General features: G+C 46.3%; 8 protein-coding genes across 8 annotated transcripts; 7 read left to right on the top strand and 1 right to left on the bottom strand.

The window, feature by feature from the left end:
• Positions 1 to 247: 247 nt before the first annotated feature.
• N7455_002627 (PP2C family serine/threonine-protein phosphatase) lies at positions 248 to 1,462 on the top strand (the record flags this gene model as incomplete). The annotated part of the gene is made up of 5 exons (XM_040953189.2): positions 248 to 343; positions 405 to 514; positions 574 to 868; positions 929 to 1,031; positions 1,089 to 1,462. 5 exons carry the CDS (start codon positions 248 to 250, stop codon positions 1,460 to 1,462), a joined length of 978 nt encoding a protein of 325 aa, XP_040816280.2.
• A 1,012-nt stretch (positions 1,463 to 2,474) lies between these two features.
• Positions 2,475 to 3,428, top strand: N7455_002626 (acetamidase/formamidase family protein; the record flags this gene model as incomplete). The annotated part of the gene is made up of 1 exon (XM_040953351.2): positions 2,475 to 3,428. The coding sequence occupies one exon, from the start codon at positions 2,475 to 2,477 to the stop codon at positions 3,426 to 3,428; it is 954 nt and encodes a 317-aa protein (XP_040816298.2).
• A 1,765-nt stretch (positions 3,429 to 5,193) lies between these two features.
• On the top strand, positions 5,194 to 5,640 carry N7455_002625 (nuclear transport factor 2 family protein; the record flags this gene model as incomplete). Its single annotated transcript, XM_065604323.1, has 1 exon — positions 5,194 to 5,640. One exon carries the CDS (start codon positions 5,194 to 5,196, stop codon positions 5,638 to 5,640), a length of 447 nt encoding a protein of 148 aa, XP_065462814.1.
• Positions 5,641 to 8,186: 2,546 nt separating this feature from the next.
• On the top strand, positions 8,187 to 11,233 carry N7455_002624 (ATP-dependent helicase; the record flags this gene model as incomplete). The annotated part of the gene is made up of 2 exons (XM_040953266.2): positions 8,187 to 8,564; positions 8,624 to 11,233. Exons 1-2 carry the CDS (start codon positions 8,196 to 8,198, stop codon positions 11,231 to 11,233), a joined length of 2,979 nt encoding a protein of 992 aa, XP_040816216.2. The 5' UTR covers positions 8,187 to 8,195.
• A 1,388-nt stretch (positions 11,234 to 12,621) lies between these two features.
• Positions 12,622 to 13,055, top strand: N7455_002623 (uncharacterized protein). Its single transcript, XM_040953379.2, has 2 exons — positions 12,622 to 12,751; positions 12,819 to 13,055. Exons 1-2 carry the CDS (start codon positions 12,661 to 12,663, stop codon positions 12,920 to 12,922), a joined length of 195 nt encoding a protein of 64 aa, XP_040816354.1. The 5' UTR covers positions 12,622 to 12,660; the 3' UTR covers positions 12,923 to 13,055.
• Positions 13,056 to 15,193: 2,138 nt separating this feature from the next.
• On the top strand, positions 15,194 to 15,494 carry N7455_002622 (uncharacterized protein; the record flags this gene model as incomplete). Its single annotated transcript, XM_065604322.1, has 2 exons — positions 15,194 to 15,219; positions 15,302 to 15,494. The coding sequence occupies 2 exons, from the start codon at positions 15,194 to 15,196 to the stop codon at positions 15,492 to 15,494; spliced, it is 219 nt and encodes a 72-aa protein (XP_065462813.1).
• A 77-nt stretch (positions 15,495 to 15,571) lies between these two features.
• On the bottom strand, positions 15,572 to 16,946 carry N7455_002621 (uncharacterized protein; the record flags this gene model as incomplete). Its single annotated transcript, XM_040953312.2, has 2 exons — positions 15,572 to 16,669; positions 16,734 to 16,946. The coding sequence occupies 2 exons, from the start codon at positions 16,944 to 16,946 to the stop codon at positions 15,572 to 15,574; spliced, it is 1,311 nt and encodes a 436-aa protein (XP_040816289.2).
• A 4,685-nt stretch (positions 16,947 to 21,631) lies between these two features.
• N7455_002620 (uncharacterized protein) lies at positions 21,632 to 21,925 on the top strand (the record flags this gene model as incomplete). Its single annotated transcript, XM_065604321.1, has 2 exons — positions 21,632 to 21,712; positions 21,752 to 21,925. The coding sequence occupies 2 exons, from the start codon at positions 21,632 to 21,634 to the stop codon at positions 21,923 to 21,925; spliced, it is 255 nt and encodes an 84-aa protein (XP_065462812.1).
• Positions 21,926 to 26,493: the final 4,568 nt, after the last annotated feature.

Here is a 26,493-nt window from a genome sequence, read left to right as displayed (position 1 = left end):
ATTGCCAGCAGTCAAATATCAGACATTGCTGGCGAATCACCAGGGCTGTCTGGGGAAGGAATGGACTCCGGGGAAGCCATTGAAAGCCACCAGTTGGATATCGGTAAACAACCTCGCATCAGTCAAAAACAGAAGGCGTTCATGATGTCAGTGCATCATCATCATCCTCCACAGATATCGTGACAGAACCTCCAGGGCTTGTCTATGCCCTTACGAGGGATTGATCCTTGCACATCAACTGCCAAGCATGGTTGTGGCCCACAGAGCTATGAGGGACCAAATGTTCCGCAAAACAATGTCTCCCTCGGACGCAATCACGCTCTTTGATGCTGGGGCTGGTCAAGTGAGTGTCATGGCGCATGGCCCTCGCACAGCTATCGTACTTATCTAAAATCAAATGGCAGTCCCAGGGTGGTAGGAAGTATCAAGAGGATCGGTGTGCAGTGATTTTCCCGAACCAGTTTCCTTCGAACATGAAGGACAATGTTGCATTCTTCGCAATCTATGACGGGCAGTAAGAAAAGCCTCGAGATGCGGCCTTTAGACCATAATTGAACTGACCAAGATCTCCAGTGGTTCTGGATTGGTTTCAGAACATGTTCATAAAAGCCTGCACCACTTGCTTGGACGGCGCCCGGAGTTCGAACAAGACGATTGGACCGCGGCTATCAAGGCAGCACTGGCGGAAGAAGACAGCATTCTGTTGGATAGGTTCGAGCATGAATCTTCTGAGCCTGCTATTTCAGGGTCGACGGTGGCCATGTGTTGCCTTAATCTCACTAAGGGCGAGTTGATGGTCTCCAATCTGGGTGATTCACATGTTATCCTGGCCGAGCGGGACCGGAAAACAGAGCACCCGTATCACATTGTAGGCACTTCGTTGATTTGGGTGTTGGTTTGGGTGTGAATGCTAACAGCCACACACCAGCGACGTCTCACAGAGGCTCACAAGCCCTCCACTCCCAGCGAAAAGACCCGAATTGAGCAGGCAGGCGGGGTAGTCAACAATCGCAGCGGGACAGAGCGTCTTGGTGGGTGAAAAAAAGGAGAGTGACCTTCCAAATTCAATACTAACCCTTGAAGGACAGGTTCCTTGAATATGTCACGAGCATTGGGCGACTTGCAGTACAAGAATCCGGTGAATACTTTGGAGGACTCCATGCCAGACCCCGCCTCGTCAGCTACCAGCCGATCGGAATCTCGGGGCAACTTCCTATCCAATGACCCTTACACCTCGCGACGCACCTTACACACGGACCGCCGTTACCTACTACTAGTGGTGTCCGACGGAGTTACCGATCGAGTGGACGATACGAACCTGGTTCAGCACGTGATGAAATTATCGATGCGGGGAAAACGAGCCAATGAAATTGCACAAGAAATCGCCACCAGTAGTGCTAACAAACCTCACAGTGACAATACAACGTGTATTGTAGCGATGTTGGACGGACAGGGATATTGAGATCTAAATTATATATCCAATGCTACACAAGATATACTATACTCGGTAACTATAAGTATATACTACAAGTAGGTACTTTTGTACTAGTTAACTAGTTATTGTACAAAGTAGGGGCTATAGTTAGTAAAGACCAAAGTTCCACTTGCAAAATGTTATGCAGCTGTGCCACTCACAGCCTACCAACGGTTCGCTCCTTACCCAATGAAGAAGGTGGTGTTGGACCTTTTGGGCCAATTTGGGCCCATTTGGGTTTTTTCGTTTTTTTTTCTCTTATGAAAAAATACCTTTTAAAAATGATTTTTAACTATTTCTTCTTTTTGTCTCTTGGTCCGAGCCTAAGTGAAAAAAAGAAAAGAAAAAAAAAGAAGAAACGTATACCAATTAATTCCATCGTGCCGGTATTTATAACCGAATCCAAGAAATCTAGAAAATCTACGGAAGTTCAGGGAAACTTGTGTTCTCCACAGCTTTTCCTTTTTGTAAATGATGCAATTTGAATTTTATATTGTATACATCCTAACTACCACCGCAGGATTTCGTATAAAATTCTACAATCGGCCTCTCCGTATGTTGTAACCTCCCCCGCCCTATAAGGTCGTCTGCATATCGCTGCCGCTTTTACCCTGTTCCTGTTATCCAACCAACCCTCGGGATTGTTCATAGTCCAATAGATCTACTTCGTACGGTTGAAACCCAGAGACACCGACAGGGGACAGTACCAATCTCTTGGAAACCTGTCAAACCACTTTAGGCAGGCGATTCAGTGTCCGGGTGGAGCAAGCAAAAGAAGCATAAGATCCGGCCTCTAGCCACCTTCCAGAACGGTCAACCCTGCAGAGGATCTCCCGAACTCATTAGATACAAAATCGCCCGTATATTCCACGATTTTTTTTCCCTTCCCCTTCTAGTCTAATTTTTCCCCATTTCCGTTATTGCGTTCATATCTTTCTTTCCATATATTGTCTCTTTTCAATGATCCTGACAGAAACCCGGGAACCCTCAAACATCCGACATGGCACCAAAAGAATGGAGTAACTTCCATGTGGGAAGAGAATGTAGCCACCAAAAGTGGTCTCGTCAAAACACCCCCAAGTTCACCGTCTCCTCCGGCGAGACTGTCTCTTTCGATGCTATCGACAGTAGCAATGGCCAACTCGACACGTCATCCAAGGCCTCAGCCATCAAGACATTAGATCTCGACCATGTCAATCCCGTCTTCGGCCCGATCTATATGAACGACGCCCAACCCGGCGATGTCCTCAAAGTGGAAGTCCTGGACCTTCGGGTTGCCGACTGGGGCTGGTCCGCCATCATCCCAGGATTCGGTCTGCTGGCAGACGAGTTCTCAGAGCCCGAGATCAAGATCTGGGAGCTGAACCGCGAAGCAGGCTTCGCTCAATTCAAGAGCATGCGGATCCCCTTGCGTCCCTTCCTCGGATGCATGGGTCTCGCCCCAGCCAACGACGAAGAACTCTCCACCGTGCCGCCCACAAACGCCGGCGGCAACATGGACTGTCGAGAGCTCAGCGTCGGCTCCACCGTCTTCCTCCCCGTTCAAACCGCCGGCGCCCTCTTCAGCTGTGGTGATGGCCATGCTGCGCAGGGCCATGGTGAGGTCTGCGGTACCGCCATCGAAACCCCGATCCGTGCTACCCTCCGCTTTGAGCTCCTCAAGAACCAACCCTGGATGACTGCTCCCCAATTCCAGACTCCTCCCCGCGCCCAAATACCGAACCCCCTTCCCGACCTTGGAACCTACGGTGCTCTCGGTATTGCTCCTGACCTGTACGAGGCTACAAGAAGTGCTACTCGGAATCTTATACAGTGGTTGGTGCAGATTAAGGGTCTTACTCGCAGTGAGGCATACATTCTCGCTAGTGTTGCTGGTGACTTGCAAATTGCCGAAGTGGTCAACGTGCCCAATTTTGAAGTGGCCATGACACTGCCCTTGGGAATCTTCTCTTGATATACTTTTCTTTTCCTTTTCCTTTTGGAACATGTCCTTGACTGATTCTAAGAGGACATATGCTGGCGTGATACCCTTTTGGGAACATTGATTGGTTTTTGTTGTGATTTCATTTCGATTTGGCATATACTGGTGTGGCTGGTATGGTGTATTTGCATGATTCAGGATAAGCGTTACTCAAGCGAGCATTACATTCTTAATACAGAGTCTTCTTTTTGACCGAGAAATTCATAGTTACTTCATCCGTACCCTTTCATCAGTATACTGGCTTTTCTCTACTACGAGGCCTACCTTAGCTACCACCTTTGTAAGGATGTGTCTATGCTCGAGTCAAGCTCACTTAGTAAATTTCGGTTTGATATTGACCCAGCCCTGTGCTAGGTCTTACATATATTCGATGCTAATCCAAATATGTCAAAAAATTTTAGTATCTCGTTGACTCCAGTTCGATCCTGGGATAAAGCTTGTGTCTCCACGTATGGTGCCCCGATACTGGGCAAGCCACCAGTGCGTGAGTACTGTTTCTTATGCGCCGCACGCATAGTGATCGTTGTCGACGGTAAAGCCGCGGGCCTTGGCATATGTGGATATCCAAATGGCCCGTGCGTAGTTGATACAAGAGCCATATTGTAGCCGCTTTTTATACGTTACAGGTAGTGGTATTATCGAAGCTTAAAACAGACTGTCTACTGGTAGCCTGCATATCCCTTAGTAATTGGTTGGCATAAAGTATCTTACGCACACACATGCTGTAGTCAAGATGGCAGCGCCATCAAGTGACACGATATTCGTGTGACAAGGACACCGTGAGGAGGTGTGGGATTACGAGGGTTGAGAGACTCCTCATCACTGTTCTTTGAATGTGTATCACGATATGCATAGTTCAGGGGATCAAAATAGATTCCCGCCTATTGGTCCATATCACTATCTAAAACCGTTAAACTCGAGCTAAACTGTTCTTTTGTGGAATTCGCAAGATTCTTACCGTCTAACTCTATGACAGCAAAAAAAACCCCCAGGCTCGCCCTGGAGCCGCTTAAAATGCCACTTTAAAGCCAGATATGTGGGGGCCAGATCACGAGGGGCATCCTTCGCTTCGGGCCGGGTACGATACGATTTACCCGTTGTTGTTAGAAGGGGTTAAATTGGGTGGTCCGAATTAATATCTCAGTTGATTCATTGTTTCCAAGACTGCACCGAGGGGAAGTATGGGGCATGCAGTACAGTTGAGGTAGCCAGTATGAACATTTTTAGACTATCTTGGGCCTAGATATTTTGATTGCGCTTGTATTCGGTTGAATGTCGTTGGCGCAGCCATAGCCAACGGCCGATAGACTAAGCCCCGGGAAATTGTCAAATTGGAGAAAAGCCCACGGGCCTCGCGTCGAGCCGACAAGACAAGTGTACCCTTGCTGTCCCCACTTCGAGATCTAATGCTCGAAGCGAGGTCTTTTATCCTATTACAGCGTTCTCCATAACGGATTCGATTTGCATCGTCCTGTCATATTCGCCGTTGGACATTCTGGATGCTAAGCTTTTCGCGCTGTTCTAATCAATTCAAGTTTTCGCCCGACACTAGCTTATGAGTAGCAGTTGCTCCGTATAAGCGAAGATATTCTGTTCATTTAATCTCGGATCTCAGAGAAGCTGAGATTGAGATTTGTGAACGCAGGATTACAAAGAAAAAAGCCTGCCATAATAAAAAGCAACATCCTTGCTACATCCTTGCCTTTATATGCGATTGTTTGGTTTTTCTATGGACAAAATGAAATTACTCTCTTTCTGCGCACTCTCGTTTGCCATCGCGAGCTCAGCCGTGGCGTCCGCGACTAATGATATCGCCCCGATCGAGATTTCATCCCTTGCAAGTAGCTACGCACCCGAGGTCTATACCGATGCTGGCACGATCGAGGCAATCCGTAATACGTTAGCCATCTATGCTTTCGCTATTGATGGTAAAGACTTCGACGCCCTTAGCAAGGTCTTTACCACCGACGCAACAGCCAATTACTCGGCACCCCTTAATGTGTTGACTCCTCTGAAAACGATTCAATCTGTGCTGAGCACGAGCCTGAGATGTGTAACCACGCAACATCTTTACGGTACACAACGGATCGATGTACTTTCTCCTATCACGGCCAAGTCGGTGACATACTTCCGTGCCGCCCACTTCGGGAAAGGAGACAAGGAGAATGAGGTAGACTATGCCTAAGGCCAATATCAGGATAACTGGCAACGTCAAGCTACTGGCACCTGGCGTATCGTTCACCGCAATCTTGTTTATATGGTGAGTGCATTCTCCCACGAGCTGGCTGCCAAAAAAAAAGTACTAACTCAATATCTACCTAGGGTCCCCAAATTGGAAGCATGTCTGTTTTCGTATGTTAGATTTAAAAAGTCAATATGTATTTATAGCCAGACCATTCAAGCGTGAAAGATTAATCAATTCGTTACTTATCTGCCATTTGTACTTAGGCGCTATTTGTTAAAAGCCAAAGTCGCTAAGCAAATTTTATATTTATATTCATGGCAGGTAGAAAGAGAGAGAGACAGAGAGAAAGAAAGGAGTGAGTTCACCTTAACTCGCAGATGATACCTTGAAAATAAAGATGACCTAGTTGCTCAGAAGCCTGTCTACGTACCGAATATCATTTGCAATTTGCTGACTTTCTATTACCTGGTCGATAGACATTCTATATTTTGATCAATAGGCGTGAGAACATTGACTATAGGAACTGATGCACTTAGACACCCAGGCAGCAAAGCATCAAGACAGCGAGGCCTTGCTTGCTTGCCTACAGTTAATCAGGCCTCTTTCTGTTCCCATTGCATCTAAGCCCAAGTATGCCAGGAAACAACGTTTAAGCTTCTACAAGAACCAAGTCACCCAGAAAAGACATTTCAGGTTTTAATTGAGTGGAGCTATGATAGAGAGAGAGAGAGAGAGAGAGAGAGAGAGAGAGAGAGAGAGATAAGGTTCTATTATAGGCAGGTGAATGTCATGTCGTGCATAACCTTGGGCCTAGGCAACTTAATAAGAATTATGATAAAGCGGCGAGCGACTAATACTAAAAGTGGAAGGTCTACTATAAGTCTTTATCGGACCTGCCGCTTGTGGTCCAATGACCAAATACTCTCGTCTCTCTCCTCTTCTTCGCATGACTATGACTTCGGCCCAATACAAACTCTTCGGCCACTACAGCGCACTCCTGACTTCGCCACACAATAATGGACCGTGCACCCTTGCAATCGTCAAGCCTGTTCCGCCTTACTTGACCGCTTGTATCAGATAGGCAGGTCGGAATCCGGAAGGGCGGGAGACATCGGGCCTATCGCCGGTGAAAATTGAAAGAGAAACCTCAAAATATCAGAAGATGGGAAGGGAATCTGTGAGCGAGTCATGCAATGATACCTCCGAGGCACGGGAAACACATTTCAAATCCGAGTTTTCACTTAGTTGCGTTTCATGCAAAAGTCCCAAATTCCAACTCCGGACTCCGGACATTTAGCTCATCTCAATCTAATGACCACATGTCATCTTTACTTGGTTTGAAATTTGGCGTCTGCGTCAAATCCTCGCATGAAAAAAACGTATTAGGAAGGTCGGGTGGCTGAAGTCACGGTTTTAAAAAAACTCCACTATAATCCTATGTCAATCATTTTGATGAATCCGCGTATCCGTTCCGTGCCGTTCTTCGTAGCACTACATTTGTGTGTCAAGTGATTATCAATGGTTATCGATATAATGAAACGATTGGCTTTTTTTTTTTTCCTCCGAAGTCGGCATGATGTACATGTTCGAAGTCCTCTTCATAAGTCTCGCTGCAACGATGGAATATCTCTTTGAGAAGGGCACCTTTCATTGCTTGGCACAACGTTCTGATATTGGTATTATACAACCTGCCTTAACTGGCTTTCAACCAGGTGTTGTTAGCTCAATCCTATAAATCTTTCACTTCCTATTCGTCTGTTTCTTTGGATGGAGTGGAATTTGAGACATCACCTGCCAATCTCGGTAATTTTCATGGTGGAGTTAGGCAGAGGGGCCGTCAGTCTTGCAGAATCAAGTATGTAGTTAAGGTATGGCGCTATTTATGTATCCATAAAAACTTAGTTAGTATAAGGCTTAGTATTTTGAAGTGATTACTAAAGACTCGTCCATGTCGATTGTTCTTCCTACGGTATAGATAGTGAAACACAGCACGGATTACAACATTCAAGAGCAGTGATATACGCTTTGATTAAGAAAATGTGATCAACATGTACTAAGAATCTTCAAAAAGAACCAAAATATTGCCAGGCACCTATTAAAAAATATAGGAAGAAGGCGGAAAGTATGATGACTTCATGGGCTATCTTAATGTCAATTTTAGCATGTGTCAGGTTATTAAAACATGAGAATTTCTATTTTGATAGTAGAATGGGAACGTTCAAGGCTATCAACATGTACCATATAATCGAGAAAGACAAAACAGGCATATAGGATGTCTATACCACAAGGCTGGACATAACCTCCCTCTATCCAGCCCGCAACTATCCACTCTACGGAGGTCTTCGAGGTTCGTCGTCTCACAATTACACCTCAATACCATCTTGTGTCCAAATTATCAAATTTTTAACATCGAGAAACAATTAACAGCTTCAAATTCCATTAATTCTTCAAACAATCGACTTCCTCAATATAGAGTGGAAGTGTCACATGACGTCGCGTTTTCTCGCGTCTCCTCCTCACAGATACCCGAGCATTGGTCAAACACCCCACATGTCATGGATCCGATCTTAGATGGCTTGAATCATGCCCAGCGAGAAGCTGTCACTTCATCCGGTTCAATCCTGCAAGTGCTTGCACCACCGGGCTCGGGCAAGACAAAAACATTGACCGCACGCGTCGCGTACCTCCTCTCACATCACGGATACCAACCGCAAGATGTTATCTGCTGCACATTCACTATCAAGGCCAGCCGTGAGATGCGGGAGCGGCTCGCAAAACTAATCGGAGAAAAACTCGAATCGCGCTTGATTCTCGGCACTTTCCATTCTATCTGTCGCCGCTACTTGGTTAAGTACGGATACTTGATTGGCCTACGGAAGGGGTTTGGAATTGCGGATTCGGATGATACCCGCGCAATTATCAGAGTATGATTAACACTTTTATACTGTATCAGTTTGTTTCTCTTCTCTAATTGTGACCGCAGAGAACCATTAAACGACTCAAGTCTAGCATTGAAGTCAAGGCAGCACAAGGCCGAATTTCTCGACATAAAGCACATGGACTGAGTCCTGATGCTCTAGCCGATAGAGCGAAAGCAGAGGAGTTGGAGCTAGTTGATATCTATCGTGACTACGAATCAGCACTGGCGGCCTCCAATCTCTTGGATTATGATGACCTCCTTCTGCGATGCGGAGATCTACTCCGAGACCACCCACAATGTGTCTCAAATGTGCAGGCTGTCTTGGTTGATGAATTCCAGGACACTAACATCATACAATATGAACTAATGAACCTCTTCGCATCTAAGAATCGACGGATCACCATTGTCGGAGATCCCGATCAAAGCATCTACGGCTTTCGCTCTGCGGAGATCCAGAATCTCAAACGGATGCAGCGGCTATATTCAAACACGACGGTTGTACTCTTGGAAGACAATTACCGCTCTGCAGGTTCTATCTTGAATGCAGCCCAGGAAGTGATTGAGCAGGATACAAGTCGGCCTGCAAAGGCACTATTAGCTACGCACTCTTTTGGAACCTTGCCCGTGCTGAGAAGACTCCCAACCCCCAACGCAGAGGCGCAGTGGATGGTACTTGAGATCAAGCGATGTGCAGCGATGACCGGTGGTCTATTGCGCATGTCTGACTTTGCCGTCCTGCTTCGGTCGGCTTCGCTGTCTACACAAATCGAGACGGCCTTTGGAAGAGCAGGTATACCATACAAGATGGTTGGAGGCCGAAAATTTTTTGACCGGACTGAAGTCAAGATTCTTCTCAATTATATGAGGGTTGTGAGCCATACGGGACATTCGGACGCGTTGATGAATATTGTGAATGTTCCACCACGAAGGATTGGCGATGAGACAATCAAGCAATTGACTAGCGGTGCGGAGAAGGCCAACATTTCACTTTGGAACTTCATCAAAGATGTCATTCAAGGGCGCCGTTCGACTGAGAAGAAACTGCAAAAGGCCGCAGAGCAAGGACTTTGCGCTCTGGTCAACTTGATTGAAGCCTCCAGGCAGAAGTTGCAAGAGTGTGAGGATGCATCCGCCCCACGTATTCTGATTGAGTTCATTGCCGAACGTCTCTCGTTCCAGGAGTATCTCATCAGAACCTATCCCCTTGATGAAGACAGTCGCTGGGCGAATGTTAAGGAATTGATGCATCAAGCCACTGAAGTCGCTGCGTTTGAAGAGGAAGAGGTTGATAAAGAAATGGATCTCCCTGAAATCGAAGGTGTACAGCAACAGCAGGCGCATTCTGGTGAGGAGGCTCTCACTCGGTTCCTGGCAAATGTCGCCTTGGCTACAGAGATCACAACCAAAGAAGAAACCAAGGAGGGAGACCAACCGCTGGAGAAAGTCACTATTTCAACCATCCACGCTGCCAAGGGTCTGGAGTGGCCGGTCGTGTTTGTTCCTGCAGTATACAACGGGAGCATTCCTCACTCGCGTGCGGAGGTGGTAGAAGAAGAAAGACGATTATTGTATGTCGCAATGACCAGAGCACAGGCCCTGTTATACCTGAGTGTTCCTATCCGACAGCCCCGGCTAGGAGAAGGAGAAGATGGTGCTACCACTTTGACGCCATTCCTTCCTCCTAAGTTGACCAAAGCACGCTTTCGGCCAACGGGACCGTCTCTTCATGAGAAGGTGGTGTATGCAATTGCCGATATCCTGCGTCGCTCTCGGCCATCTCTTGAGGACATCTACAAGGGGCTCGAGTTTCTTCCATCGACGCTGGACGACCGATGGACACCCGAGGGCGAGGAAGACCGCAGCAAATTCGATGGCACGTCTACGTCTCATGATGCATCTGGCGAGCCCAATCCAAAGCGACGGCGGTCGGACATGAATCAGGGGCCCAAATCGACCACCTACGTCTCATCGACCGGGTATACCATGAACAACTCGACAGGGTTTACGATCCCAACCACCGTTTCAGCGGGTTTTACATCTGCCCGGGATTACATAGCGGCCAACCCCGAACCCCCCGCGGAGTCAGCCTCAAAGCCTCCGTCAAATGCAGACGCAGATGCAGCTGGGGCAAACAAACCGAAACCGCTCAGCAACGCAGGCCGCAAAGACGGACTCACACAAGCAAGCATATCCAACTTTTTTGCAGGTCCCGGATCCCAGAAGAGGGAACCAGCTCTACCTAGCTATCCCCAGCCACCACCATCTCGCAAATACGAAGGGCTACCCTCACAGAACCAACGCTCAGGGGCAAGCATCGTCCCACCTACTCTCTCCTCTCACCGTGTTCAGCCACGGCCACTTATTCCAACGCGGCCGACACTGGAGCCTACAAGCTCCAATGGCTACACGTGGCTGGCAGCCCCATCAAAGCCAACCCTGAAACCTGCCAGGATGTCCATGACGCAGGAACAGAGCAGCAATAGTACATCCGCAGGCGGGACAGCCGGGGCAGATGAGGTGAAACCCGAGAGCTCCACTCGCGGGTTCCAGCCGGTGACGACGTTCCACAGCACGACGATGTCAATGGTTCAACAAGCACCGCGACGGACATTGGGAATTCGGCGGAGCATGAATGGGTGGCAAGATCGGATGAAGCGAGAGGGCGGTGGATAGACGAGCTGACACGATTTACCCGATTTCGGGGGAGGCTGGTCTAGAATCATGGACGGTATGGGTATCCGGTATGGGGTATCTATGTTGTATGTCCACGGGACCAAGTCAGAAGGGGGATGGTGGACAGGCAATCCACAGGCTTTGCAGTCTCATTGCTAGTTCCGGCGTTGCTAGGGAAGCCCACCCGGGGTATACTCAGCTTGGAAAGTGATTGACCAGGAAAGGGTTGACTCTAGGGCCAGAATCTCTCGGTCTGGATGGAATGACGCACATCCGTGCACTACCAACGAGACTATGAGTTGTTTCTGCATTGCTCTATAGGGAGATGTATATGTACCTAAGTTTCATAATTAATATTTTCCCCATGGGATGACCTTGGATGAATCGGGGCGGGCAGATCTTCCGAGCCTAACAAGATTAGGCCTGACTATTGACCAAAAAAATGAGTACAACATATGTTTGAGTAAAAAAATAATTGAGACCTAAGATGTCTGGACCACAGTGGAGTGCTAATTGCGGTGAATCTCCACCCCTGGTTATTTGGTCGTTTCTGGACAATTCTACATAGAGTACTCCGTACATATGCTAATATGTACTTATATACACGCACTTGATCCAGCCGCCATTGGCGCAGTCAACCTAGCGGTGAGGCAGGAATTCCCCCAACGCATTCATTAAATAATTAAGTGAGATATATTTTAGTTACACGACCAGTCCGATTCTGTAAATAGTACATTAGTACATTCTAGGGAATGGCTGACTCATCATTATTGGTAATATTACCGTGACAGGACCCAAGCCCTCCAGGGCTATGTACGCTTTCACTGGCTGCCCTACTTTCCATTGATCTTCGTAGGCCAATCAATGATTCAATCGTGGCAAGTAATTATAGACAGTACCTATGGTACCTAAGTAAGTTATTACCAGGCACCAAATACGTCAGGGGGCTGATCCATTCCAGCTTTTTAGCTTATCCTCTTTGGACACTAGTTAGGAGCTCGACGTGTGTTCCCCAGAGTGTAGATCGGGGTGAAGCTCAATGTGGAATGGTTGGCTATACAAAAAGAAGTCGTCGCCCTCGAACTGATCATCCAAACTATACAACACCATATCAACAACATCACTATCACTATTGTCTTCTTTTATATTTTATTTTTATCTTCCTCTATCTTTTGTCTATATCCTATTTATTGTTATAATCTCTGCTCACAGTTCAACACTTGTGTGCCTTACCTTTGACGCTTTCTATACATATCTCTTCATCTCTTGACCTCTTTACTTTCTACCTCTCTACCTCTCTATCTCTTTTTAATACCCTAATATCCTCTCCCACTTCTTATTCACCTCCATCTTCAAACCTCAAACCTCAAACCACAACCCAATTCCTACAATTCCTTCAATTCCTTCAATTCCTCCAACCATTCACAATGCCACACAAAGTGAACGACTCCAATTCCACCCTGGCAAGCAGAGCCAGCAGCAACGATCAGGTGGTCGCCACCGAAGTCCGAAGTCTAAGTATGTCAAGTGCCTCACATCCCTGTCCCCGATCTCCAGATTCAGCCCGAGCTAATGCACACCCTAGCAACCAATCCCGTCCGCAAACCTCCGGTGGTCGTCCATAACAAGGGCGGCCGAATATACGATGAGACGCGGCCGTCTGACTGGGACAAACAACGCTGGAAGTAGTTGTTCTCTTCACAAACTCGAATTGCCTATGCAATTACCTCAATTGCTGCATAGGTTCAACTCGGAAGGAGACGCGGATCCCATTTTACACGCGCGTTACAAAAGGCAACAAAAGAGGTCCAGACCAAAAGAAACCAAAAAAGACAAAAAAAAAGAAAAGTGAGGCGATGATCGACGAACGCGGTTTTGGGGAGATCATTGGACGCCAAAACCCCCTTTTTTCGGCCTCTCGTCACCGACACCGATCTTTTTTCTCTTTTTTCTCTTTTTTCTCCTCTTTTTCCTCTATTTTCCCCCCTGACCAAATCGGGACGTCAAATTGTCTGATTCTTTTGGGATTTTCTCGGATTCTCGGAGCCTCTGTGCCGTGTTCCCTTCTTTTGACTATTGCCTCAACCTGAATCCCTGCGTCTCCCCGGATTTTCGCGTCTCCACTCTCCCCTTCTCCCCCTTGTATCATTATTCTGGAGGCGTTTTACTGTTTGCCTTCTTCTTGTCTCTCTACTCTCAACTAGGGTTCACTCTTTATGATCTCCTAGTTACATTTCCCTACCTTTTTTTTACTTTCTTACCCTTCCAACTCTACTGGTTACTGTTGAAAACTACTGTTTGTCTCTCGGCATGGTTACCTAGCAGCTAGCTGCATGGTCATGCTGTGAGGGCTAATTGGGCTAACACCCTATTTTGTTTTCTTTAATTTGTTGCGATGCATAGCGTGGGTATTATTATTATTATTATTATTATTGGATCTGCTGGATCTGGATTTATTGCGAATGAGCGAAATTGTATTCTCAAGGGAAATATTATTGTTTTATTATCGAATCTATCTTCACTTGATTTGTGCTTCTTTTACTTTGATAAAATGATATACTATATATATAACATAATGATTAGGTCAATTCAGTTTCAATCTCCTTTCGGACATATTTGTGCCATCTCATAGCAATAATTGTCAAGATATACATTCTAATTTGCCTCGTCGCCAGTTATCTACCCAACTCATGATAGTTGCTTCGATTAGATTATCTATTATCTTCTGTAACTGCAAACCTAATGCTATGAGCAAATCTGAAGGAATATGGCGCCTTTCCAATTATCTACCTCCAATTCAGCCATAGAAGTCTCTAGCTAGGAATGGAAAATATCATATGCAACACTCAATCCTAACTGGTTTTTCCTCTTCTCGAGCTGCAGCAGTAATTGGTAAAGATTGGGGGTAAGCGGGGAAATGATCTATGATTGAACAGTATAGCCTTTGGTATATAGTGATAGTGTGTTGGGCTGTGACGTGGCTAAAGTTGGTCCATATATATTATACAAACAAACCTCGATCACGGTAAAATATATATAGCACTTTGTTTGGGTGGCCTGAATATTGGTGGGAAGTACGGCAAAAAACAGACTAACAGTAGTAATATATATACAGAGCAAGAGAATGGTTATCGAAGCTGAAATCCAGACAAGAGGCGACAAGTTCCCACTAATTGATCATAGACGAGATAGGATTATGGTTACCATGAAGTAGCTTGCGGACAAAATCCATGAAAAAGCAAAATACTCTACAAGACCAAAAGAAAGACTACAATTCTACAGCATCCAAAGATTCACTGAAAATGGGATATATTTCAGGGCCAAGCGGCAAAACCGACAACCCCATTCTCAAATCCACACAAGAGATAAAAGGAAAAGGCACCTTGCCGCCCATCTCCAGTAATGGATGACGGATAAGCGTTCAGGGCATGTGTCAAAGGTTAGATACAAAGGAAGAGGAGAGCAGAGGGAAAAGAAAAGGCACCGTAAGTCCAACGAAATATGGACTCGGTGGCCTTTCCTCCCCAGAGGACATATGATTTTTTCCGGGTTTTCACACTTTTTTTGCTTTTTTTTGTGACCTCTATGAGCCCGATGTCCTGCCATGTGAGACAAAATGGGTATCATCAGACAGGAGGCGAATTCAAGCACGTTGCGCAAAAGAATCAACGTGAGAAACGAGGCACATGAAAAACGGGATTTGGGGGGTTTTTGAGGGCGAAGGGGTAAGGGTTGGGGATTGGGGATTGGGGACGCGATTGGGAAGGCAGCTATGCTGCTAATGATCGTGGAGGGCAGGGGTGGGGGTGGGGATATCAAAAAAAAAGGCAGCACCAATTGGCGCGCAGAAATACAAGGTGTCAAGGGTGCATGGTATTCCTTGACAAATAGAAGAGAAGTAAATATGACGAGGGGAGTAGAAAGCAGCAAAATGTATTCTTGAGAAACAAATAAATCAACATGGCTCGCGCTCGCAATGCTAGATGGTTAAATCAAGTGCAACTGATGACCCAAGACTAATGGGTATAGGGAGCAAATGGGTATGCAATTTTGGAACATGAAGTGAAGGGCTGGTCTCGACTCTGATTCCGCGGAACCAGAGCCGAATGCAAAGCGTAAAGGACGAAAGTGGATGCAGTCGAGTTCGGGGGATATGGCACAGGTCGACAAGCGGGTGTGGCGCGCATTGAGTATTAAGATGAGATATCGAGGTGAATCAATGCGGAAACAGATGCTCCTTGGAGTCATTCTATTCAGATGAGAGAAATGAAATGAAGTGCTGGAAATATGTGCAATGACCAAATATCATTTGGATTGCGGTTCGTTCCGTCATTTCTTTTACATCCCACCCTGATAGGTCTGGCTCATGACCATGTGGGTAGGTGCCACAGGGAACTGCTGGAGCGCTGCTTGCTGAGCCATGTACATAGCCTCCTGCTGTTGCTGGTATGCTTCGCTGTTCATGTATTGCATCTCAGCGGATGGTACGGGGGAAGGGGAACAGCCATGGTGGACAGTGGGCATTCCGCGGTTGATATCGTGATTGGCCATTTGTGTATGGGCATGCACAAGTGCCTCGTTATCCGGCGTGATGGGAGGAGTGAGGTAACCATGAGGAATAGCCGTCAACTGCTGAGACTTCTGAGGGGTGGCAAGACCAATCTCCCCATTGTACGGCTTGGACTCGATAGGAGTCTCGACCGGAGGGGTGCAACGGGCGTAGGTTGCCAACGAAGCCTGGCGGTTGAGGAAGTGTTCCATGACCTTCGAGACCCGGGAGTAGTGAGCAGAAGCGTACTTGCGGGCGACGACGGTGGAGGGCTGGTGCAACTGTTGAGACAAGGCAACAAGAGTCATCGAGTCATACTGCGATGACCAATGGGTGTGACGGGGCTGCGGTCGGTTAAGAATGCAGCGGGACAACGCAAGAGCAGCACGAGCAAGTTCAGATGACAGCTTGGCGACAAAGTCCCGATGGAACAAGGCAATCTCCAGGATGTACAGAGCCATGTGTTCCACCTCGGGGTCGTAAGCATCATCCAGAACAGCGTGCTGCAAGAAAGCATCCACAGTCGGGTGTCCAATGGACCAGCCAAGAGTTTGGAGGACATGCCATTCCATCTGAGTGAACATATCGTCGTCGTAAAGAGAACAGCACATCGACTTCAACTCCTTGATGGTGGGGACACGGTCCTTCTTGTCATTGTACTTGGCCGCGATGAGTAGAGCTGCACAGCCAACCAACTGGTAGTGACGCTTGTAGACCACACGCTTAGAGCAGTATCGGTCTAGAAGGTTGATCGCCAAGAACAAGGTGGATGGCAGCAGCTGGAACGCAGTGTGGGCCTCGATCAAAAAGTCAAGAAGGTATGGTCGCATGAACCACTGGATCTCGGTTTGGATGTCAATGGACTCGACGTCGGGCAGGGTTTGGTTCTATGCGATGATAAGGTTAGCAACGTATAACCTTGGGAGAGAAACGGATCTGATCAAAACTCACATCCATTTCCAACATGTGACTCAGGACATCGTCCCGAAGCTGTTCACTTGTGAGATTGGACAGTTCATCTGCCATAACATACTGGCGCTCACGAGCCATCTGCTTGTCATGTTCCTGTTTCGCCTGACGCTCTTGCCGCATACGACTTTCCATGCCGTACTCCTCCTCCACTAAGAAGGTGGGACAAGGACGGTAGTTGCGGTGGTAATCCATGATTGCGACAGTACTTGGATCGACCGAAGTATGAAGCACAAGTTGATGTATGAGGGTCGTTTTGCCGAGTTTCAATGAAGGGAGCCTGAAGAACGGGTCTATCAGGCAACGACGGAATTAAGAGAGTGACAGTCGTGGTATTAGTGTATTGGAATGAATGACGGAAAAGTTGTAACGATTAATGAGTGGATCAGCGTGAAACAATAGTTCGAATGCTGGAAAAGGTGGCCGGGAGGAAGTCTTCAAAGGTAAGGCTGTAGGGAATTAATATTAGCGGAGGCCGACGTAAAAAGAAATGATTAAAAGATTGTAACGTCTAAGTGACGGGAAAGCAAGAGAGTGAGAGAGGGGAAAAGCACAATAAGGTAGAGTGTAGAGATGTATGCCGATATCCATCTAGGAGACGGGAAGGGTCATCACTCCTTCGGAGAAGTACTAACCCAGAAAAGAGCCTTCGGGTAGAGGGCACAATGCAACCCTTACCGTGACGGCAAGACTGGCATCTAGGCAGGAATGATCCGGTGAATTAGGATTCTGTTGGATACCAACGAAGAGATGAAGCACGAGTCAACGTCTTCACCCCTAGGCTAGTGCTGCGGAATGTGGAGTGCAGGAGAATAACCCTATGAAGGGGGTCACAATCATCAGGGGGGATGTCTTGGTAACGGAATGGTTAGAACTCACACTTCACGAATTAACGAGTTGAAAGAACAAGGCTCAGTGAAGAGACTGATAGAGTTTCTTAGATGGAACAAGTGCTAGAGATTCAAGGATGAAGTCCACGTGAGGAGACAAGTGGGTTTATATCGAAGATTCAGATGAACAAATCCTAAAATAGGCAACCATGTCAGTCATCTATTCGTCAATTGCATTGGCAGCAGTCAACGGTCCAAAAGACAATGGCAATCAACAATCAACAATTGATGCCAGCCAACAATTAAGCGCAATGAGGTATGTGGTGTCACAGCCTGATTGTCGCCCCGATATCCGGTATGTCCAATAAGAGTATGAGATTTTCATCGACCCCTTAAATATTCCCACGCCTGGGGGGATATAGAAGCAATCCATAGAGCTGGTTGGATGGACCCTGGCGAGACATTGCATGTCAAGCAAAAAGATATGCATTCCACAATTGTAGTTGAGAACATAATTTGCCGTCCGCGTGGACATCAACCTTTATCACTCAATAAACTGCTACTCCCCATATCTGGCTCTTGGTGTGTTGTCTCGGGTGGGAAATGAAGCAAAATCGGAGGTATATGAGGTTGGGGCTGCTGGATGCTTGGACATGGCCCTGAGGTCATGCCATGATTATGTCTGGTGGGCCAATTTTTCATGCACTCTGGAAAGGATTTTTTTTTTCGTGTGGAAATTTATTCAATCTCTTGGCTCATGTCGAGAAAATTCGAATATCCGTTGCTCGTCTATCCATCGGGGACGTTCCGACCTTGACACCATGCACACCTCAAAGCACCAAAAAAAAAAGGAATTTCTTACCCAAGTTTTGAAGCTCAATGTCAATCTGATACCGAAAACGAATTCGTATCAACAAAAAGTCAACCTGAATGGATTTCCTACGCTGTCGCTCGTCTAACCGGCAGGAGCTGGAACAGGAGGGTCCAAATCGTCAAAAGTCCGAGGATCAGGGAGGCACCGGGCGGACGAGGACGAAGGATCGCCGTTTGAGTTAACAAACGTCGAATTGGAAGGTCAAGTGCGAAAGTGAAATCGACTCGACTTGAGTGCTAGTACAGCGGGCTAAATAAGATTGCGTCGACTGGAATGTCGTCGAACCGTAACTCAGCCAGTAGACCAGACTCTGGGGTCTCCGTAGGATTGGCAGGGGAGGAGAGAGGGGGGAAAAAGGGAAGAGAAAAGGGTATGAAGAAGAGAAGGAGAGAGGTACAAGGAGGAGGTTTTTGACTTTCTCTCTCCAGGCGGGTGTGGGAAGAGAAAGAAGGAAAAGGAAGAGGTTAAGAAGCTGAGAAGACACGGAGATACACACGGAGAGAGCTGGTTGTATGGTAATCCACGAGACAAGTGGAGGCTGAAGGTTAGCATACAGTGTACAGTAAATTTACAGTATGGTGTTCCATAATTTACGTATCCCAGGGGAAGATCGGTAATTTTGATAGGTAACTAGGGCTTCGTTCCTCTCTGCAAGGATATAAGACAGGAGTTGAAACCTGCAAAAACTGCTTGAAACTATAGTTATTATTTAGAACTTCAGAGGTTTCAAACGTGGGAACCGGCACAAGGCACATAGGCACAGGAACAGAGATACCCCGAATTAGGATATTCGTACATTTTACTAACCTGTTAAACTAAATAACTAAAAAAACTAAAATAACCAAAATGATCGAGTACTAGTAGTATTCGTGTTCCAGAACTCCAGAAATCCGATGTGTCTACATTGCATATAACCTTTGAAACTCGAATATTGCGTTTTCAACCGTATGCCGCGACCCAGTCATTTTCTAAGACTAGTAATTTGAAGGAGTTTCTTCGACGGTGGAGAGATCTCCGTCGCTACCGAGCCATTTCAATCATTTCAAAGACCATTTTTCTACAATTTTTGTCTTAACACATTTTTTTTTTTTTTTGGGTACATGTCTATAATTCTCCGAAATTCTATTGCATTTTCCTATTCTAAAAGGAAAAAAAGATTTAAACAAAAAAGAAAGATAAATGGAGCCAAGAACAACCGCGAGTTCCGGCCCCAAAAAAGCTCCTGATCGACAAAGTATTAAAGGCCAATCCTCAGCCATTGTTGGCTCGTCATCTAGCACCTTGGTTACTAGTGCTGCAATGGGCTGGGCTCTCTTACTCCGTACGAAGCCTCCGATACGGTCGCGCGTTCGAGGGTCTGCGGGCTGTGGGCGCTGACTGGTCCAGAAGCCTGGGATTGTCCTGGTGTTGACTTCATCTCGCGTGTTTCCCCCCCCCATTCGCGTACCTCAGCTGGGGTGTGCTTGGGTTGTCCTAAATTGATAACCCGAGCCTCCTTTGTCTTGCAGGGATCTCGGTCTCCTGCGAGTCCATGTGGGGATATTTTCCAAGATTCGGTCTTCGGTCGCAAAAGCAGGTTCTCGTAAATTTGGGCACGTTTTCCCAATTCTTCTCTTTTACAATCACTTTAATTAATTCCTATTTGGATCAACGCGTATATGTAATTTGTTTTTCCTTTCTTTTTTTTTTTTTTTTTTCCCTTGTACAGAGTATAGAGTATCACTTTACAACTCATCCCTACGGCATCTGCCGCCTGTGACACCACTGGAGATGCACTTGATTTGTCCCCAGCTTCTCGACCTGAGATAAGGTTTGTAGACGTCTCGACTCATCAGGATTGACTGGTTTAGCCGTGAGAATCACACTCTTTACTGGACGCGTAAATCATCCAGGTCAATCTCTGCGAATCATATCCCTGTTACTCTACACAATTGCGACTCGGAGGTTTTTCACCATCTCCCCTTGCCTCATCCCCTTACAATACACAAGTTCAACGAGAGCGCTCTGTAAGGTCCAGGGATTAACCTCAGCCACTCAATCGCATATCCACAGACCCAAAAATATCGATCATCATGCGACTCGGCCGTTTCTCAATGACATGCACAGGATGTGTACACCAAAGTAAACGGATACAATTGACCGGTCTATACGGAGTACTACTCCGAAGTACGGAGTAGTGCAGCTTGATATACGACAGCGCGCATAAGGCTCTACATCTAGCATGGAGTAGTGGATCCATACGTTTCACTTGCTTAACTTCTTCAAGGAATGCAGTTCGAATCATTCCATTCATTGGCGCCTTCTCATTTAAACCGGGGATGACAGTTGCCGAAGCAATGATCCCCCTATTGAGAACGGGGTATTCCCGTCTCTCTCGTGCAAGACTAGCAGGGAAAGAAAGGGGGAAGAGATAAGCGATAGCCATTAAAGGGTGCCGTCGGGACTGTACAACGTAGCAAAGCAAGGGACTCTCAAACTAAGAAATCTGAATGATAGACACGGCTAATATGCAGAGAGCAGATCACAAACACTCTCGGTCTGCAAATTTAGATTTTTGTTAGAAATTCACATAGCATGCCAGGGACTTTTGTTGTATCATACCAGTTAAATTAATCGCCCAGGCTTAATGTAATGTGTAGTTACTCCGTACTGTAGATAAATTGTACGGAGTACTTCTTCATTCTTAATCAAATGTCAGCTGCATAAGAGCCTAGGCCTCATACCTGTGGAGGCCTTTTACCCTGATGAGTCTGGCACCATGTATTCCTTCCTTATTGCGTCAATCAATTTTAGATACCCCTATCCAAACACTTTCATTTTAGGCAAGTGCCTACTCCGTACTTAAGTTGTATGTACTTGCGTACTCCGGGATTCTAGTTGAATTTGCATATATTATCCATGTGAGTGGATAGCACTATCTACCTAATTTTGTATACTACTGTTGCCTACTTAAGTAGTTCGCCCCCAAATGGCGGGGATGACCTGTACTACCCAGTAAAAAGTAAAGGGCAATTATCGGGATTTTGTCCCACCACCCATGTACAAGCCTGATACTCCGTACTCCGTAAGGTCTGCTAAATCATTCCAGGAAGGCAAAACTGTAAGAAACAATTGGACTAAAACGATCTTTGTAAAGCTATTCAAGGAAAAAGGGGTTCCGGGGACAGACTAGGCCCATGCAGCAATTACGTGGTCGCAATGGGGCACATCCCACTGCAGCCGCGCCCAGTTTCATCAAATCAGCACTTACTCAGTCGGTAAGAGGTGATTTACATGTGTCCACAGAAGTTGCCCAGATGGCTTGGAAACTAGTACCTGGCCGATGTACTTCCGATGCGCCCAGCCGGCGCGGTACCGTACCTCCTGAAAAGGGGAAGAAGAGCCTTGCAAATCAGCACGTCTTGCCATATTTGTCTCCTGACGCATGTCTCGCCCCATGTTTCAAGTACCGACAGCATGAAGCAGTCTAAAGGATGAGGGTAACTTTAAAGCGCGCGCATATGGCGATGGGCATATGTTGTAATTTGAGTCTGGACTTGGTCTGGCACTTCTATTGGCCCCAGACTCTTTAGCTTCCCGTAGCGGATTAGTTGCAATTTGATCTATTTTTGGGTGTGAGTTTCAACCTCTCATTTATTTTAATCACAGACATTTTGCTTAACATGGTTCTTTGAATAGAGAATTGCCTGTTAGAAGCGCTTGGGTTAACTCAAGGGGTGCTTTGATCCTTGTTTGTTAGGTGTTTGGCAAGTAAAACCTCGCCCGCAAACACCCAGCAATGCAAGTCAAGTCTTCAAGGAGGTGTTCACTTGTCTATGAACGAGCAAAACTTAAATAGCCTGCCATCGGTTGGTTTCCCCGGATGCTGCAAGACCTCGCCCCGATGGGGCGCGGTATATAGATGTGGTTTCCCTTGCTCATGACCCTGCAAATCAAGAGACAGTAATATAACCCTTCGACTTCCCTCCACGTTGCTTATTTCACCTTCGATGTGTATATTTCTTTCTGCAAGGGGAAGATCCTTTCACTAGACATATTGTATTCCGTACTACAACATACGGAGTATACAGGGAGTTCATTAGTCTAAGGAGGCGTCAAACCATCATCTCGGATTTCTGCTTCCAATGTAGATCAATGCTCATTTCGCAGACATTACTCGTTTGTTTGAGAGCGGTGTGGACTGGATATTAGATATCTCATCAAATCATGTACCAGCTACATGTTCTGCATCAAAATATCATCACTGGTAACTGATGTGTAGGGTAATCATTTTTAAGTGGATACTATGTGCGTTCTATACACACAATACAAGCACTATCTAATTCATACTTGATATCCCATATCGATACATTTCATACTCCATACAGAGTACTCCGTATCTACAGACCAGTTTCCGAGACTTGCAGTTTATACAAAACACCCTAGTATGATACAGCCCACAGAAAAACCTAGCAAAAGAACCCGATAAAAACGTAAGTGTGGGATCCGGTCTTTTTTTTTTCTCGCCTCGCAGATGGATCCATTCCACTCCGAATCAATGCCTTCCGACATCACACGCCTGCTGAACCATGGAATCATCGCGAATTCCGAGTACGTAGTACCCATGGACGTAACCCAAACTCCACCTTCAACAACGGTTATCCCAGGGCCGTGCCGGGATATATCAACCATGGTACTATTGGAAAAGATCGAAATCCCCCACCACTTTTTCTTCCCTGTTCACCGTCTGGTTTCCATTGCAACATGGTTTTGATGTATGTCTAATGTATGTTGTACGTATGCACGAGTTCATTTTCTCTTCCGCCCCGCTATATCTGATAATTTTCCGCTCCACCGTCCGTCTTAATGTGAAAAAGACGATGTGGCGGAACTGTGGCTGTTGTCGGATAGTGCGGATACCGTACGCACAAAGAGGTTGAAATTTGTGGCTTTGTTTCTCAGATAGGTTTCTAGTGGCTATACGGAGTAGTCATCGCTATAATTTCTAGGTAAATTTAGAACCTTAAATACCATTTTGATATCTCTTAAACTATTATTGCATTGGAACTGAATTGCTGTCTAGATATCCAAATACATTGGATCCCGGAGACTCTTCGGTTGTATATCGCAGCGAAATCCCACATACATATTTATTTCCGTATGTATCGGGCAAAAAACTGCATTCTTGACCGGTGAAAATTTGATGTTTCGTGGCCCCTCTGCGGGGAGTTATACAAATGTCACAAAGGTTTTTCTGTGTTTGGCAGAAACAGATCCACTACACAAGTTTTTTTTTCTCTCTTCTTCTTTGTCCTTAAGTTGGAGAACTTTTCTGGGTAGTGGACGAGGTGCATGAAGTTCATATGAAATGCTTGCAAGCCCTGCAACTAGTACGGAGTACTTCGTATGAAGTAGTGCCTCGGATTTACGTACATCTAATTTCCGAAATTGCCTCCATAGGATAGTCATTCGCGTGTTTCTGTAGTCTCTTCCCTTCCTCTAGACATACTAATAAATATTTCTCAAGGCTGCCGTGAATCGATTCTTCTGTCTTGTATCCTACAGACTCGTTGTGAAACTCCACCGCGAATAAGGACGATGCTAATTATTATTCACCACGCGGACTGGATCGGGGATTCAAGACAACTTGGCCCCTTTGGGAATAGTTCAACATACACAGCTTGACTGGGGCAGCGGAGGCTCAAACCATGGTTAGACTGTTTTTTTCACTCCCCTATTCCCCGCCCCTTTTCTTTAGCTTTCTTTCAATTCAATTTGAAATCGCCACTGTCCATCACAATTCGACCAGTTTTATAGACTAGGACTACCGGATAGTATTGAATCCTTCCAAATCGGATCAATTGACCTATTCTATCAGTCATTTTTCTAGTAAGACTTCTTTCAGACAGCAAAGGTAACCGGAGCTGCAAGGCTGTTCATTACGTCGCTAAACCTGACGGGGCTTAGGGCATAAAACAGAGTGGAGAATACCCGTAGTGTAAGGAAAGGAAAAAGGTCCACTTTGAAGCTTTACAATTTCAATGTACCGGGTACTGTACAACATACATACAAAATGTACAAAAGTCTGTCCGAAAGAGGATAAATTGAATTTGTAAGTACTTTGTTGCCTTGTCCCGAGTTCTTCCAAGGTTTTACCGTTCACACGGTAACTCGAAACCTTTGAACTCAACCCCAAGGAACGCTCATAAACCAACTTCAATGTTCCTCAGAATACATGTGTCTCTTACCTTAGTGCGACTCGTAGTTTAGTCTATGCCGTCATTGCCAGGTTCGCGTCCCACACTTCTCGCTTTCCGTATTGCGCGTTCGCTTTATAGTGATCTACCAAAATTTGAGAAGAATGTACCAAAATGGGTTCAAATTTTCCAATTAATTGCAGCTCTTCGTCAATAATATATCTCAAAATGAGAGAATGGTTTGATTTTGCTTGTACGGAGTATAGTGGGCCTGGAAAAGGCACATGCAGTCGGCCGCTCGGTCACCTTCTGCTTAACGAAGACAATTTGCTTTATCTTGGCGCGAATCCCAGCAAAACTCTCGTGTCCATCATTTCGGATGGTCATTGTGTTTATATTGCCGATCCGGTATCTTTGTTATCCGAGGTAAACTCCAAACACTGGCAAATAAGGTCCAATGGGGAAGGTGCGATGAAAGCCAAATTGGAGCCAATCGTGAACTATGATATAAGTTCACTAGCCTTGTGTCTATGACCTCGCCATCTCTGGCGCAGCAGCACGCGATTCCACGCGACGAAATTAGGGGGTTACCGGCTCGACAAATGATATCATCCATGTCGCCTAGGTACAATGTACGACATACGGACTAACATCGGGTCTACCGAAATGTCCTCAAAGACCGCGGTCCATCTCAGCTGGATACAATGCGCATATGTGGACCGAACTTGCACCAGCCTCTTATGAAAATAGATCAAGCACAGGCACACGAGAAATAATCTAATTAAGTTCGATGAGCCAGGGTCGCGCCAATCCCCTTAAAGCCAACCACAATTCCGGAGGATAAACAGATCAAAGGTTACTTTGTACCGAAAAACAACACGAACGCGAACATTCAAATCAATGAAATGACAGGACAAGTGTATGTTCCTTGATATCAGCAAAACCCAAGCGAACTATTGATCCAATGCGCCCGAAGTTGGGTCCGAGCCCATGCTGACCGGGGTGTCTCCAATGGCCACCCCCGCAGCTGTTGCCTGTAACCAAAGTGGAATCCCGCCATGCAACCCGCACAATGAAGGTTATTTTCTCCTTGGAATGTTTCAGGACGGCATGGAAACATGGAAAACGCACACTCGAAATTGCAAAAGTCTCAAGGTTGATTTGAACTGTTCTATCAGGCCCCCCGCAGCAGATGTCATACACCGGTCTGACCGAGGTTGCCTTACTCGCACTATGATTCGAGACTATCCAATGGCGATGTGGTAACTCATCTCAGCCTCCCCTGTCTGTTAGCTTGTTCATGCTCATCCAGTGATATGTTGTCATGGCGATTAGATGTGGGTTGTCCGTTGCAGAGCCAAGTACTCTCACGGCCTATCAGAGTGTTCATCTGCAGGTATCTCAGGAGTCCGATACATAAGCAAGAATAACAGGTTACTTCCAATCAGCCACAACGAACTACGACAAGCTAAAAAAAATTGATGGTTGCTTCTGACGTGGCAATCCGTCGACGGACCGTCACTCTCTACCCTTTGTCTGATAGAGACTTGTCGCACCCATTCGCGATTGCATGTTACTATTGGTTGGCAGGCTGTGTTGTTCGTGGCGCAATTTGTCTACTCTACTCGCGCTGACAGATTCAGCTCAGACTGCATTTTCGGGGCAGATTCCCCGCTGGCTCCCTTACATTTGGCATGGTAATTCTATATACAATGGTCTCGACGAGCACAATGCAGTTCATGCCACGCCACTGAAATTTAAAACTGGGCTACAACCCGAGTGTTTAGTTTGCACTGACGAATCTTGCTCGGATATCCAATGGTGCTGCCGCACACCTCTGATCAAGACTGCAACACGACCAA

Source organism: Penicillium solitum, assembly GCF_028829755.1.
Source record: "Penicillium solitum strain IBT 25940 chromosome Unknown utg000001l_segment0_segment0, whole genome shotgun sequence".
NCBI lineage: Eukaryota > Fungi > Ascomycota > Eurotiomycetes > Eurotiales > Aspergillaceae > Penicillium > Penicillium solitum.
This window is presented reverse-complemented; position numbering and strand designations above follow the sequence as displayed.